This window comes from Babylonia areolata, chromosome 21 (assembly GCF_041734735.1).
Source record: "Babylonia areolata isolate BAREFJ2019XMU chromosome 21, ASM4173473v1, whole genome shotgun sequence".
In the NCBI taxonomy this organism is placed as follows: Eukaryota; Metazoa; Mollusca; class Gastropoda; order Neogastropoda; family Buccinidae; genus Babylonia; species Babylonia areolata.
In genome coordinates, this window is record NC_134896.1 from 31,461,828 (window position 1) to 31,478,733 (window position 16,906).

General features: G+C 40.5%; 1 protein-coding gene across 1 annotated transcript in view; it reads right to left on the minus strand.

The window, feature by feature from the left end:
- Positions 1 to 16,906, minus strand: part of LOC143296604 (pecanex-like protein 1) — a 54,854-nt gene that overhangs the window by 22,634 nt on the left and 15,314 nt on the right. The window contains exons 8-20 of the mRNA XM_076608632.1: positions 16,679 to 16,831; positions 15,230 to 15,280; positions 10,785 to 11,013; positions 10,100 to 10,251; positions 9,579 to 9,678; positions 7,610 to 7,772; positions 6,658 to 6,836; positions 5,946 to 6,099; positions 5,246 to 5,278; positions 4,258 to 4,429; positions 1,912 to 2,022; positions 1,448 to 1,539; positions 601 to 740 (exon numbers count right to left, since the gene is read on the minus strand). Of these exons, the coding sequence (XP_076464747.1) occupies positions 601 to 740; positions 1,448 to 1,539; positions 1,912 to 2,022; positions 4,258 to 4,429; positions 5,246 to 5,278; positions 5,946 to 6,099; positions 6,658 to 6,836; positions 7,610 to 7,772; positions 9,579 to 9,678; positions 10,100 to 10,251; positions 10,785 to 11,013; positions 15,230 to 15,280; positions 16,679 to 16,831 (1,729 nt within the window). The remainder of the gene's footprint in view (positions 1 to 600; positions 741 to 1,447; positions 1,540 to 1,911; positions 2,023 to 4,257; positions 4,430 to 5,245; positions 5,279 to 5,945; positions 6,100 to 6,657; positions 6,837 to 7,609; positions 7,773 to 9,578; positions 9,679 to 10,099; positions 10,252 to 10,784; positions 11,014 to 15,229; positions 15,281 to 16,678; positions 16,832 to 16,906) is intronic.

Below are 16,906 nucleotides of genomic sequence, written 5' to 3' on the forward strand. Positions count from 1 at the left end.
GGTCGCTCTCAAGAGTACAGAGGGGTCACTTACTGAAGGGGTCACTTACCAGAGCTGGGAAGGCTCACTCACTAGAGCTCAGAGAAGTCATTTTAAGTAGGAATCACACACAGAGGGGTCACTTACCAGAGCAGAGGGGTCATTTTATGGAAGGGGGGGGGGCACTAACCAGAGCATGGAAGGGTCATTTTATGGAAGGGTCACTAACCAGAGCATGGAGAGGTCATTATATGGAGGGGTCACTAACCACAGCATGGGTCATTTTATGGAGGGGTCACTAACCAGAGCATGGAAGGGTCATTTTATGGAAGGGTCACTAACCAGAGCATGGAGAGGTCATTATATGGAGGGGTCACTAACCACAGCATGGGTCATTTTATGGAGGGGTCACTAACCAGAGCATGGAAGGGTCATTTTATGGAGGGGTCACTAACCAGAGCATGGAGGGGTCATTTTATGAAGGAGCACAGAGGGGTCACTCACCAGAGTACAGAGGGGTCATTTCATGGAGGGGTCACTCATCTGAGCACGGAGGGGTCATTTCACGGAGGGGTCAATCATCTGAGCACGGAGGGGTCATTTCACGGAGGGGTCACTCACCAGAGCACGGAGGGGTCACTGGCGGAGCGGCTGAGGTGGTAGGCGAGGGCAACCATGAGGCCACACAGCACGGAGAACAGCACGTTCTGGGCCGCCTCCTGGCTCAGGTTCCCGTCACACGGGTAGTCCTCCCCTATACCCTGCACATACACACACATGTACGCACGCACACACACACATACACACACACACAACACACATACACACATGTGCATGCACACACCCACACAAACATACACACACACAGAGAATCTGAATCTGAAAAACTGTATTTTCTCAGTAAGATAAATAAGCTGTGGTAAAATAGCTTTTTTTATGTTTTTTTTGTTTTCTTTTTTTTTACAGATAGCAAGTTTATATCAAAACATCTTTTATTATATTCCAGTGTCTTATTCGTAATAGTCGCATTGTTAAATGTGCTTTTGAGCAGCAGGGTAAGCACTACAAAAATGTACATTACTATTATCATCATCATTATTATTATCATTATCATTAAGACATGATACATACAGATCACAAGCAGAACAGTAAAATTTGGCATTCATCATTTATACCAAAACCACACAAAATATGCAATTTTTTTTTGTTTGTTTATAATCAAAGCATGATACTTGTGTTTCACTACTCAGCATGTATAAAGCAGAATGTTCCCAACTTTCCATTCAATAAGGGACATACAGAGTGGTAATGACTAGAACAGAAACCTTCTCCATGCGAATGTTAGCGGGTCTCAAGTCACAAAATTATGATTTGTTATGTATGAGGGAATTTCAAGCCCCCCCTTTTTTTTTCTTTTCTTTTTTTTTAATAAGCTGAATGACAAAGATCACTAAGACCTGAACCCTACCTCAAGAGCACCATAGGCCAGGCCATACAAAATGATGACAGAGAAGATACTGCGACACACACTGTATGTGGAGGCAACCAATCCTGTTGAGGCTGGAAACATACAGACACACACACACAGACACATAAAGCATAAACAGACTGATGCTGTTGTTATCACAAAATGTCATTTCTTTAATATAACCATTTGCAATTTTTTCAAACTGATGAATCTTTTTATTTGTGTGTGTGTGTGTGTGTGTGTGTGTGTGTGTGTTTGTGTGCATCCATGTTGAATGTGTGCATGTGTATGTCATCATGTGTGTGTGTGAATGCATGCAGGCAGACTCTGACTGTAATGATCAACATGTGCAAAGTACCCAAGGACAAGTGTACCACTTATCTTTTTATTTTTACATCGCTTATTGACCTGAACATGAACTGAATTCAAGGTGTTGAAAGCAGCGACCACACCCCCCGACTCACCGTTGCCGCCAAAGACGTGCATGTCCAGCTGCTCCAGGATGTACATGATGAAGGTGTTGACCTGAGGTAGCAGACCCACCGTGAACAGCAGTGGGAAACACAAGATGAACGCTGCACACAAACAACACAAAGCAGACCCACCGTCAACAGCAGTGGGAAACACAAGATGAACGCTGCACACAAACAACACAAAGCAGACCCACCGTCAACAGCAGTGGGAAACACAAGATGAATGCTGCACACAAACAACACAAAGCAGACCCACCGTTAACAGCAGTGGGAAACACAAGATGAACGCTGCACACAAACAACACAAAGCAGACCCACCGTCAACAGCAGTGGGAAACACAAGATGAACGCTGCACACAAACAACACAAAGCAGACCCACCGTGAACAGCAGTGGGAAACAGAAGATGAACGCTGCACACAAACAACACAAAGCAGACCCACCGTCAACAGCAGTGGGAAACACAAGATGAACGCTGCACACAAACAACACAAAGCAGACCCACCGTCAACAGCAGTGGGAAACACAAGATGAACGCTGCACACAAACAACACAAAGCAGACCCACCGTTAACAGCAGTGGGAAACACAAGATGAACGCTGCACACAAACAACACAAAGCAGACCCACCGTCAACAGCAGTGGGAAACACAAGATGAACGCTGCACACAAACAACACAAAGCAGACCCACCATGAACAGCAGTGGGAAACAGAAGATGAACGCTGCACACAAACAACACAAAGCAGACCCACCGTCAACAGCAGTGGGAAACACAAGATGAACGCTGCACACAAACAACACAAAGCAGACCCACCGTCAACAGCAGTGGGAAACACAAGATGAACGCTGCACACAAACAACACAAAGCAGACCCACCGTCAACAGCAGTGGGAAACACAAGATGAACGCTGCACACAAACAACACAAAGCAGACCCACCGTCAACAGCAGTGGGAAACACAAGATGAACGCTGCACACAAACAACACAAAGCAGACCCACCGTCAACAGCAGTGGGAAACACAAGATGAACGCTGCACACACACAACACAAAGCAGACCCACCGTCAACAGCAGTGGGAAACACAAGATAAACACTGCACACAACATCAACACAATATCACCCTCTCAATGCATACAAGACATGGTTTTACAGGAAAGACAGCAGACTTTACAAGGCTTTCTTATAATAATATGATAATAACAATAATAATAATGTCATAATGATGATGATGACGATATTTAAAATAATAATATTTTAAAACAGATGGAGTGTGACTGGCTACTTGGCGGGAGTAAAAACAGTCACAGATGTAAAATCCCACTCGTGTTATACAAATGAACATAGGAGTCACAGACCACGAACGAAGAAGGAGGAGGATGTACATTTATATATATATATATATATATATATATATATATATATATATATATATATATATATACATGTATATATATATATATAGCCTCTCTCAGAGCTCAGGGCACTTGACATGAAAGAAAGAAAATGGTTACAAGTTACATAAAAAAATAAACCACTCATCATGACTTCTCCTCTCTCTTTCTCCCCATTTACTCACTCACAGGCAAAGAGAGCTGGCAGGAATGGGGAAGTGTTGTAGCACTCAGAGACTGAGAATGCTTACAGACAGGTTTTGAAAAGATGAGTTTTAAGTGAGAAGAAGGCAAAGAGATACTCTAAACTGTGCATACAGTAACTGCAGGTTTCAGGTTCTGGAATCTCACCAAGCATGTAAGAACTATATGTTTTAATGCAGAAAAGTAAAATGATAATTTATATAAACAAAAGAAAAGAAAGAAACTTTCCCAAAAATAATAAGAAAAAAAATCAATAATCAATAAATAGAAAAATGGAAGAAAACAAAGACTGAAAAAAAAGACACAATAAATAATAAAAGAAAACCTGCTATTTACCATCAATTTCTCCTGGACATTCTCTTCCAGTGTACATATAATTAATATCTGATGTACAAATGCTCTCCATGAGAAATGTCATGATTAACTCCCCCTCATTTAAATATATCCAGCAATTTTCAGCTGTAGCAGAGGTGTGCGCACATGCGCACACGCACACAAACACACATACATACACACACACACACACACACACACACTGTCGTACACACACACATACCACTCACTCACACACACACACACACCACTCACTCACACAAACACACACACTCACACACTGTCATACACACACACACATACTACTCACACACACACACACACACACACACACACACACACACACACACACACACACACACACACACCACTCCCCCTCATCCCCACCACCCCCACACACAGACCAACCTAACAAGAAGTCCCTGGCAAAGAGCAGCGAGGACTGAACGGTGAAGGGCAGTCCGTACAGGTAGATCGGCTCAGGGACCGTGGAGCTGTGGGCGTAGTTCAACAACAGCACCAGCCCACAACACACGCTGAAGTAAAATGGACGGCTGAACACTATCAGACGGTTGTAACCCTGAAACACACACCTTATCGTTAGCCCAACAGCAGGGGTTGGTGTAGGTTTTTCGGCACCGACCTACCAACCAACCAACACTCCCTCTGTTCAAATGTCGACTAAGAACTCATCTGTTCTGTGGGGCATTTCTGTGTTGTTTTGGGTTTTTTTTCCACTGTTAATTTGTGCAGTTTTCTGCTCATAAATGCGTGTGTGTATGGTTGAGTGTGGTTGGTCATTTTCGGGCGTGACTGTGTGTCTAACTTTACTTTCAGAAATGTGCTATACAAATGTAATTCATCATTATTTTTTAGTACTATTTATTAGGAGGGAGGGTTATTGGGGGTGCAGGGAGTGGTACTTATAAAATTCCAGTTTGTGTGTTAACGGTTTGCTCAGTATGGCTCATAATTTAATTAATCTAAGCTTATTGTGTTCGCGTGTATGGTTTGTCATTGACGTGTGTGTATGTGTGTATTCTTCAGTTTAATACTGTGACTTCAGGAAAAAAAAATCTGTGTACAAAGGATCAAGAACCTAACATAATTTTAACTGTTAACTGAAAAAAAAAAATTAAAACAAATGTCCAACTGAACTATGAAGCAATCTTTCAGCAATTTTTAACAACAAGAAGAAAGTATCAACATCTTCAAACAATTTTTTCGGTAAAACTAGGTATAAAAGCCTCACATTCAAAAAGTAACATGCATATTTCTCCTCCATAGAAATGTGATGTGATGTTGTCAATGGAGACAGACTGTAAGAGGAAAAGAAAGATACCAAGCAAAAATAACTGGCGTAAAACAGAGGAGAAAAACACTTGGGACTACTCACATGCATTGGTGATGCTGCATCTGGCTGAACACTCTGTGAGGAAAAGAAGAAAATAAATAAAAACATGAACAAGCCATTCAACACATCAACTCCCATATTGTGACAACTATCTTCAAATGAAATGTGTGGTGTGTGTGTGTGCATGTGTGTGAGCATGCTGGCATATGTGTGTGCAAGTGTGCAGTGTTTATGTATGAAAATGTGTGGATGTGTGTACATGTTTGAAAGTGTAAATGTGTATGTATCTGTATGCAAGTGCAAGTGTGAGTCTGTGTGTAAGTGTATGTGCATATGTGTTTGCAAGTGTGTATGTGTGTGTGTGCAGTCATGTATGGTATACAAAGGCAAGTGTTAGTGCATGTGTGCACTTGCTGTGTACACAAACATGATACATGTCTGGGACAAGACTGAAGATTTCCTCCCTCTCCCCTTCCTCTCCTTTTTCCTTCTTCCTTCTTCCCCCTTGGAGGAGGAATTTTGTTTAACATCCTGTCACACATACCAATGATTGTAGACATTTTGTTAAAGTATTAATCTCCATGTTTGAACTTTATTCTTTCAAAAGGAAGGAGAGGAGGGAGTAGCTGAATGCTGAGGCCGGGGAAACAGGGTAAGTGGAGGGTGGAATCAAAGATGAATATCGTCTCCACCCTTCTTCCTTTCCCTGTTTTAGCCGGTGGGCCCCTGAAGACTGACTGACCTTGAGCAAGCAGTACTGGCAACCAGCCATGATGAAGCAGAAGAGGAAGATCCACACTTCCTGGTAGAAGTTGGACGTCAGCACCAGAGCCCCAAGACCCCCCACCGCTACGGCCATCAGCACCGCCACACCAGCCTCGATCAGAGACAGGTTTCTGTGGGCAAAGAGTATGTGTGTGTGTATAGTGTGCATAAAAATTTCTACACTTGGGTTGTGTGTTCACAAGATGTTTGTGTGTTCAGAAATTAATCTCCAGAATCAGGTTGTGTATTCACAACAGGTTTCTGCATGCAGAGAGTGAATGAACTTTATTTCTAGAGGGCGGATAAAAATCTCCATCGTTTGGTTGTGTGTTCACAGCACGCCACCCACCCACACAAACATTCAAGAGAGACAAAAAACAACCAACAATCAAAAGCCTGTACAGCAGACGTCTTCTCTGTGTGTGTGTGTGTGTGTGTGTGTGTGTGTAGTGTGTGTGTGTGTGTGTATAAGTGTGTGTGTGTGTGTGTGTGTGTGTGTGATGGAACATGCATCCATGTCAATTTGCATGCATGTCCATGTAACCAACCATACAAGCTAATATAAGAGGACAAAACACCAACTTATACAGATTAATAAAATCAATCCAAACAAATCAAACACACACACACAAAACAACAACAAAGAGAAACAAACACCAACCAACCGACAACAATCCCCACAAACCTACCTGTCCAGCAGGGCCAACAGGGCCAAGCGGTCGAAGCGAATCTTGACGTACTTGTCCTTGTTCCACCACAGCTTGTAGAAGTGCTTGGGTTTGTCCGTGTGGTGCGTGTTGGTGTGGGTGATGTCGCTGTCCGTCGACCCTTCCGACAGACCCATGGTTCGGTTTCGGTCCAGCAGTGCCTGCAGCCAACCAAAGATTCAAACTTGAGCACATACCAAAAGACCAATACAGCACAATACATCTTTCTTCATTTGAATGGAAATTAATAGTCCATTCACAGGCTTGTCACTCTCACCATACAATCTCTCAGCCCACTGTCAAGTCCACACAAACACACACACACACACACACATACACACACACACACACCTTACTCTTCTCCTCTCATCTCCAACCTACACAAACTCCTCTCTATCCACCCAACCCCCTCTCAGAATCCCCTTCCCCCTCTGCCTACGCCCCCTTCACCCACCCCTCTTTCATTGCACAAACTCCCATCCCAATGAATGGTAGTCCTGTCCGACCACAGGAACATCAGAGGATGTAACTGCTGTCCCAACTGTCTGGTCAAAAACTTGATTATAGTAGAGAGTATCTTGCCCAAGTTACGTTCCCACTCTCTCAGCCAAGACAGCTTTAAGACAGTCAGCACTGGGATGGTCCCCACAGGCCAACACGCCCCCAGCGTTGGAGTACTAAGAGCCAGCATAATCTTGCCTCCAGCTTTGTGAGTCACAGTCTTTCACAAAAGACCAAGCTGTAACTGATTTCCAAATGCAGCGAAGAAACCACTGATCACACAGCTCTCACTTTGCTGTTGGCCCAACAGTAGGCTTATGTCAATCTCTGACATGAGCAGAGCGTTGAAAAGCAAGAATACCACCGCTAACAACACCAAAAAAAACACAAACACCAAAAACCAAACAAAACTGACGCAACGCAGCATGCTGACCTGCACGTAGGACTGCAGAATGCTCTGTGTGGCCCTGCGATGCACAGTGACTGTCAGCGGGTCTCTCTGGGCAGCATCATGCGAGGCGCTTTCTCTCTGCTCCTCCGACTTGGGTGTTTCCACTATGTCTGTGGACCCTGACCCACTGGAACTGACCGACCACCTGCACAACACATCATAATAATATTAATAACAATAATACTCAGAATAATAGCAATAGCAATAACAATAATAATAATCATAAGAACGATAGTTTCAGTTTGAATTTCTCAAGGAGGCATCACTGCGTTTGGACAAATCAATATACCCTACACCAAATCTACCTGACCAACAGCATAACCCATCACACTTCGTCAGACCTTGAGTGCATACACATATATCTGTGTACCTATCAGGGTGGATTTCTTCTGCAGAAATTTGCCAGAGGATGACACTCTCATTGCCATGGGTTCTTTTTCAGTGTGCTAAGTGCATGCTGCACACTGTCTTGTCTGAATGACTGGACGCTCAGTTCAACTTTCCAGTCAAACATGGGAGAAAGGGTCAGACCAGGAATCACCCTCACAGACACTGTACTGGCAGATAAGCACCTTAACCATTCTACCACCCACTGCCCTGACCACTTCAAATCAAACAAGTGGTTTTACCTGGAACTTTTCTAAAATAACAACAACATATTTTGCTAAGATACGACTATCAGCTTTCAGTTGGTTATGGAGACAAGAACATAACCAGCACAAAACCCTCCGAAAACAGAGTATGGCTGCTGCATGGTGAGGTAAAAACTGTCTTGCAAATAAAAGCCCTCATCACAGTATAACGAGTGAACATGGAAGTTGAAGCCCTATAGCGGTAACCCAACAATGAGTACCCTTGTTCAAACACACACACCCACACACACACACCCACACACACACACACACACTCACTCACACTCACACACACACACACACACACAAGCAAAGAACCGTTGTTATAGAAACATGTATCAAACACCATTGCTTCTCACAGCACCACTTCACAGAATGCAGCAACAAGCGCACAGTCCATGGCCGCAACAAGGTTTACAATAGTTGTGACCACACAAAATTCTTTACTTTTTCCACACCTCATCCAGACCAGACAAAAATCTTCCATACAAAATACAAAGCCAAATGAATCAAAAATCTGTCTACTACACTGCTAAAAAGAGACTGGTGGATACTGTTGTATCAGTATTCAATTTTTGTCACGTTTTGTTTCTTTTTAATAAATGCTTGAAGCTCCTTTTTGACTGGTGCTTGTCAAGGGTTCATCTAAAATTCCAAGTCTCTTCCAGACCCTCCCTGAAGAGCAAAACAAATTTTCCAAGATTTCTCCATCCATGGGAATGGTTCTATCATCTTTCCAAGACTTCTCCACACTTCTATGACTATACAAACCGTGCACAATCTATTATCGACCAAAAAGAGAAAAGGGGGTTATTTTAGCTGTAAGATGGTTAGATTTGCAAATGTTGCCTAGCTATACTTTTGGAGTTAAAAGACATTTGTGTTTTCTCAACTTTAATGTGACATTGTTGTAAATGTTTGTTCTGGGCATGAAAATATTATTTTGCAGTAATCCTCCATACTCCAATAGGAGTGAAAGGATAATTGAAACTTGAAACTTGAAACTCAGACCTATAATGAATGAAGACAGCAAATTAAGTGGGGTGTATGAATGTGTAAATAAATTGGGGGAGGGTGGATGACCGTGTGTGTGTTTGTGAGTGTGTGCGCATGCAAGCGGTGTGGTCTTACGAATCCACAGCATGACTGACATGTGTAAATGGATGAGTGTTGTAAATATAAAACTTAGTTGTGATGTTTTTGTTGGAGTACATTCTTATGTTGCTTTTTGTGTGCTTCTGCAAAAAAGTGATTTCATAAAAAATAAATATATAAATAAATAAACAGATAAATAAAAAAATTTGTAGTGCAAAACTCACTTGTCAGACAGCGACTGGGTCCATGGCTCTGGTGTGGGCTCCACAATGTCTGTTGCTACGCCCGCACTGTTCTCACCAAATGAGTATGACATCCAAACACCTGTCCAACACATCACCCTGTCTTTGTTTAACAGAGACTAATAATTTTTTTTTTTTTTTTTTTAAAGAAGAGAGACACAGAGAGAAACGATGAACGTGTGTGCATTGTCAAATCATTCTCACAATTTTCTTTCACTATTATTCTAAAAGTGAGCATGAAGTTTAGAGATTACCCCCAAAATATATACAGTACAAGAATGCCTGAAATAAATAATCATTATAAGTAATATATTAAGTATTCCAACATGTTAGACTCCCATATTTTCTAAGACTTGAACACATGAAACAAATCAGTTTAAGTAATTATTTCACTTCTTCAAATACATCTGAAAAATGGCCTGCACTCAGCGAGCCTGCATGCATCCACGCATGCACACAACCACACACACACACACCCAACACAAGCCAAAAGGGACCATCACCTGACTCATCCTGAAACCAGTGGATGGCCCCGTCAGTGGTGTCATCGTGAGACACTGCCAGGTGCCCCCCCGTGCCCGCCACCATGGTGGACAGCACTGCCAGGGGTGGGGAGTCTTTCCTCCGCTTGGCAGGTCGCCTCGCCCGCTTCCGTCTGCAGCAGGACAACAGTGTACTATGATGTAAGATACTCAGTTATATTTGACAACAACCATCAGAACAGCAAAAGAGGTAACTGCTGTCCCGACTATCTGGGCTAGAATTTGATTACAGCAGAGAGTGTAGATTGTGTCAATATACCAAAAATGTTTGAAACATAAAAAAAGAAAACAAACCAAAACCTCCCCCAATAAAAACCCCACACAAAACAAAAAACAAACTTTAACACCCTCTTCCCCTCTCTCCCTCCACTCCAAACTATCACAAAAAAACCCTCAAAAAAGCAACCACAAACCTAAAATGAAATGACTTAAAAAGCAACACGTCACGTTTTAATTAGAACACCGTACATTTAGTTTAGTTGTGTGTTTGTTTTTTGTTTTTCACTATCTATTGTTGTGTCTATAAACCTCTCATTCACGGTTTTCATGACAAGTATGATTCTGATTCTGATGATTCTGATTCACACACCCACCTAAACCCACACCCACCCACCCCAACCCCACCCACACCCAAACAACCACTCACCTCCCTTTCTTGGCGGCAGCGGATGCCTCGGGCTCCGCCCCCGCCTTATCGTGCGCTGTAGCGGTGGTGGTGGTGCCGCCTGGAAGAAGGGCAGAGAACTCGTTTGGTGGATTGTGGGAGGACTCTTCCTCTAGGGCCAGCAGGCGCAGGGGCGGCGGCGCTCTACCCCTCCCCCCACCAGACCTGCCGCTGCGCCCCGGGGCCCCTGCCTCCTCTGAGTAAGCTTTGGCTAGAAGGGGGAGGGAGGAGGAAGTGAGGGCAAGGGTGTGAGGCTGACTACTTGGTAACCAGGGTGGCACTGGGTTTTTTTTAAAGGGGTAGTGGTGGCTGCTAAGCCACAGCTGTAGCTATATTCATACAGCTATCACTAGCAGCTGGTGCAAAAAAAGAGCAAGCCTGACAAACAAAAAAACAAAAACAAAAAGGCAACGTGGGCAGAAGTAAGAGACAGACAGACAGAAGAACAAAACTGAGAAAGTTTGAGAGAAATGGCAAAATAGGAGAGAAAAAAAAAGAAAAAAATAACAAAACAAAAAATGATGAGAGACAAGGCAGTGAGTTAGAAGATAAAAGAACAACCAAAAGACAAAAACACAAAGCTTTTATTACAAGGCATCATTCTTTTTCTGTTTGTTTTTGTTTTTGTTTTTAATTTTTGTTTGATTTGCCTCTTTTTTTTTTCTTCTTTTTTTTTACCATCTTCCTTTTTTTTTTGTCTGCAGAAGCACAGGCATGCAATAACATGTGGAGATGGGAAACTGGCTAAGAAAGAGGCATGATATTCATCGATCGCAAAGTAGTTAGAAGGAATCTTTTGTAATCCCTGAAGTTCAGTTTAATAAAACACACAAAATCATGACCCACTGGTGCAGATTCTGGAAGACAACGTACTCAAGGCTCAAAATAAAGGTCTGATAATCAACAGTTCTCCCTTTTGAGCTTTTCGAGCGAGGAACTGCCATAAGAAAGATGCCTTATAAGTAATCATAGCTCAGTAACAAACTGATAAGCTTCAGTCCTAAAACATTCATATGAAACCATGTCACAATAGTAAAAGCTTAAAAAGAACTTCACAACAATATGTACATTATTCACATACACATGCACACTCATACATTATGTACAAAAGCCCCTAAAGTGAGGTCATATGTGAGGTCAAATGAATCAATTCGCCCCAAACTTAAGAATATCACACTTGACTATCCAACCATTACTTTAAGTATGATAAATGTTTTCATAATTCTTAAAGTTTAAAGAATCATGGTAACTTCAATATCTCTCCAAATCATCATAACCAATATACAAGAGCAGTTACAATCCTTGATCAGTCAAAAGAGTATAAAAATCTAAGTGCACCTGATTTTGGCATTCCAGAACACTGCACTAGTCACTGTGCTCATGTCATGTGACAGTAATTGTCATCTAAAGGCATCACAATAGATTTTTCTTTTTTAAAGCAAAGCCTACATGGCTCTGGTGATCCCAGCTGCTCAACAACAGCAAAACCAAAAATGGCAACAGTGGAGAGGGCTGGGAGGAGATGGGGATGGGTTATTACAGGTAAGTAACAATCCAAGTAATATTTTTGCTCATCATCAGAATCCAGTGTTTGTTGGAAACAGAACAATCTATCTTAAGCAGTCTACCCCTCTGTAGATTGGATTTCATTGTTTTTTGATCACGATATAGAAACCTTAGTAGTTTCAAACTTTCCCTGTCTTCATCACAACTTTTTTCTCTCCAAATAATGGTGGAAGTTGACTGCTGTTAGTATACTTGAAAAAGATTAATAAAAGTATGTGTCATGTGACTTGAGAGTAACTGATATGTTGTGGTCTGAAATTCAGATGTGATAATTTCTGATGATCGTTTGGTTACATTATGTAGCAAGTGATGAGGCTGCACAAACCTTTCTCTGATTCAACTATAGCAGCCTACTTCGCCTTCTTTCAATAATAATGGTAACACAAATATTTGACTGAATGCGTGATTCCAACAGTGACAAGACTTTTCAGGCAAGCCTTTGAAGTGCAGTCCACAAAAATATTTATTATGTCCATCCTACTTAATTCAGTATCCTCTTTAAAATATTTGTATGCGTATATGGTCTAGCTAGTGTTAGTTAGCCTCATTCCGTGTGTTCTGTCCAGAATTTGGTTTTCTTTTAACTGTGGACAAGAAAAATATGTCATGTCACCTTTAAACCCTAAACAAATATTGTGCCAACAAACCTGGTATGACTCAATAAAATCTTGCTTATCCGGAGACTGAATAAAATTGTTCATGATCCAGAAATACTGCGTAATCCAGAAGACTTACAACCTATCATTACAAGTGGAAAGATTTTTTCTCTTTGTTTCATCCAAATTTGGTGCTGACAAAGTATTTCCAGAGAAAGTGAATTTACAGACAACCAAAACACCATGTTATTACATTGTATGTGTAAACATATCTGTCAGCCAAAAAAAAAAAAAAAAACCAGTTTAAGTTCTCTTTTCTGTTTTTTTAGCCCCCCCCCCCCCCCCCCCCTGCAAAAAGCCAGTTTAAGTTCTCTTTTCTGTTTTTTTAGCCTAATCTCATTCTGTTCATCTTTAAATATTTTTTACCGTTTTTTTTTTCATTAAAGGTTTCAGGTTCACGAACTCAGTTTGAGGATGTTACACACACACACACACACACACACACACACACACACACACACACACACACACACACCAAAGAAAAAGCAATGTTCAGCAAACATTATAAGCTTGAACCAAGCTGCAAAACGACACACAAAACTATTCACAGAACTTCCTAATTTGCCATAACAATAAGCAACACGCACTGATCTACGTGAGCAGCATTCCCATCTGCAGGAGTGAGGAAAGGAAAAACAATCAAGTTGTCAGCATTGTTCCAAACATCATTGTTTTCTGCCACCAACAATTACAGGAAAATACCACTGTCAGAGCCCAACAACGGATTTTTCTTTTCCTTTTTTTTTTTTTTTTTTTTTTCAATATTTAACTTTTTTAAGCATTTCACTCCTAACCACAGTTTTCCCCATGGTTCTGCGGTCATCACATAATCAAAAGTCATTATTTCCGAAACTCTGTTTACAAATGGCAACCGTCTTGCAGGGAATTTGTAGCAATTTCTCAGAAAGTTTTGGCTCAGTTCTGATACAGTTTTCTGCATTTCTTAAAGCAAAATATTCTGCAGCCCAGAAGAGATGGCAAGAATTTTGTTTGATGTGCTACACAACAGTGATAATAGCAACTATGAAAATAAAGTAGAAAGCAAAAGTATGAATACTGTTGTATACTTTTCAACATTATTTGATTTTTTTTTGTTGTTGTTGTTGTCTTGTTATGTGAGGTTGGTGATTATTTGGCAAAAATTACAAAAAGCTCCTAGAATCAAATACCCACTACCCAAATCCAAATTTATAACTGTCTGACTGCTTTTCTCACTCCCATGAATTTGCAGACATTCATGTACACAAACAACTAATCTGACATGGTACAGTATATGACACCAAACACACACTTACTCCTTTACTTTCATTATTCCACAATCATTCTTTTTTACCCAATAAGAAAGAACACAAAGAAAAAATATAATGTTAAAAGCAACACTTTCAGTTTTGATAAACCAGCAGAAAATTGTGCGCAATCCCAATAAAAAAAAAAAAAATTTTAAATCAGCATCCCAGTCAAACCAAAACGGAAATGCACACCAAACTAGAAATGTTAAAGCATGCAAACAGTCAGCAGTAAAGAGTCTGTACTGGAGAAACAGAATTTGGAACTGAAGGTTAATGAATAACTCTACACCAGCCATATCATAGCAACTTTCCCATCATGCATCAAGATAAGTCCACAGCAATAGAGTGCGACGATGGCTGAAAATCTTTTTACACAACATTAGAGCTATTGATCTATGGACTTTTTTTTTCTTTTTTCTTCTTCTTGTTTTTTTTTTTTTAAGGGGGGGGTCTTTTTTTCTTTTTTTCTATTGTTGTTGTTGATTGTTTTTGTCTGTTTCTTGTGGTGGTGGTGGTGTTGTAAAAGAAAGTATGGCAAGAGGTTAATTCAATAATGAATCTCTTTTAAAAAATGTTCTTTTTTTCTATTTTTTCAATTATAGGGTTATTTTTGTTTCACCTCTTTCCCTCTAATTGATTCTTCACACTAAGCTTTACTTCCTTGGTACAAATAAATCAGAACTACTCACACATTATTTGGGCACAATGAACAAGAAAACAATAATTCATCTGGTTATGTCATCTGTACAAATGTTTCAATAAGTTCAATCAGTCAACTGATAACCAACCAGCCAACAAATGCTAATAAACTGATTCAGCCGAAGACTGACAAACAATAAATGGATAAATCAATAATGTAAACATAAACAAAACACCGACAATCACACATGAACAATGAACAGGTAAAACAACTTACTTTCTGTGGGTTTCTCTTTGTGAGAGTCGTCATACCCTGAAGCCTGGCTTTCTGAAATCATGTCAATGATTCAGTGTGAGGAAGATGGCAGCATGACTAAGATGCTTAACTGTCAACACAGAGTCCCAGTCTCAACCTTTCTCACAAGTGTGACAGGAAAATCTGAGTATCTAGACATTCAGATGAGATGACAAACCAAGGTCCCGTGTGCAGCATGCACATAGAGCACTGAAAAAGAACCCATTTTAACCTGTGTTCAGTTGAAAAATTCTGTTGAAGAAATCCACTCTGATAGGTACACAAATATATATGTATGCATTCAAGGTATGACAAAGAGTGTTCATGTATGATGCTAGTCAGGCATCTGTCTAGCAGGTGTGGTTTACATATATATATATATGGATTAGTCAGAACGCAGTGACACCTTGATAAACTGAATTAAAACTTCAATGATTCACACCACTTTATTGACAGGTTACATGCTTCATCAACAATAGTTAAGAAGAATGGACAGTACATGTGTGTGGGAGGAGGGGGGTTGCAGTAGTTAGGGAACAGACAAAATAAAAAAGAGAGAGAAACAGACAAACACCAAAAGAAAAAGTGAGAAATCAAAATCAAAACTTTTTTTTTTATTGAGGGAAAAGGGATAAACACAGTCAGTGTTCATCCTTGCCTCATAAAAGAAAATTCATAAATTAGTCTAGGGAATACAATGAAAAAGAAAAAGGAGGGAAAAAAGTAAATATACACCACGAAAGAAAAAAAGAGAGAAAGAGAAACAGGATAGCATGGGAATAAACAAAGTAAACAAGTTATTTTTGTTTTTCAAAATCAAAAATTCTATATCCATTGTCTATGAATATGCACATAAAAGTTGTTACCTTTTTCCTAAATGTAAAGAAAAACAAGGTACACACACCTAAGTGGGGAGTCTTTATAAACATGACCCAGCTTTCATGATTTCTATACAAACATGCTTCCTTTACAGCACTTCCATGACTTTTACAAAGCTGCACATTTTGCTATAAATACTATAATGACTGACAACAGACCCCAATGAGCTGGCCTTAAACAAGTATTAAACACAAGTATAAATACAAAATGAAAGAGATACAAAAGAAAAAAGCTACATTTCAGTATTATCACACTTCCCTCCCAATGCCTCTATCACTGGTACACAGATCCAAAATCTCACAATGGATGGATGAGCAGTGTCTAAGAACCCACAGGAAAGACCTCAAACTTGCACAGACTAAGTATGAAATGAGCAAAGCTTTTCGTCCACACAATTATTCCATTTATCATAATAAAAAAATATAATACAATAGGATACCACACAACTCAACACAATACGATATGATACAATACAATACAATACAATACAATAATACCCAATACAATTCAATACAGCTCAACACAAAAAAATATGCTAAAAGCAAAACTTACTTTTTAATCTGACCAGTTTGGTTAGCTGCTTGAGTTCTTCAGTGTATTCATCAGGATCGCAGAGGATTTCAATGATCTTGCGGCGGATTTCTTCAGGGTCTGACAGGTCCGTGGACCCTGGACTTGTGGACAGCACTTCTGGAACCACGCACTCTGCTCAGTGAAACACTGTCTGTGTCAGTGTCACAGTCCCCAACAAGTAAATGGCGAAAGGAGCAACTCTTGTCT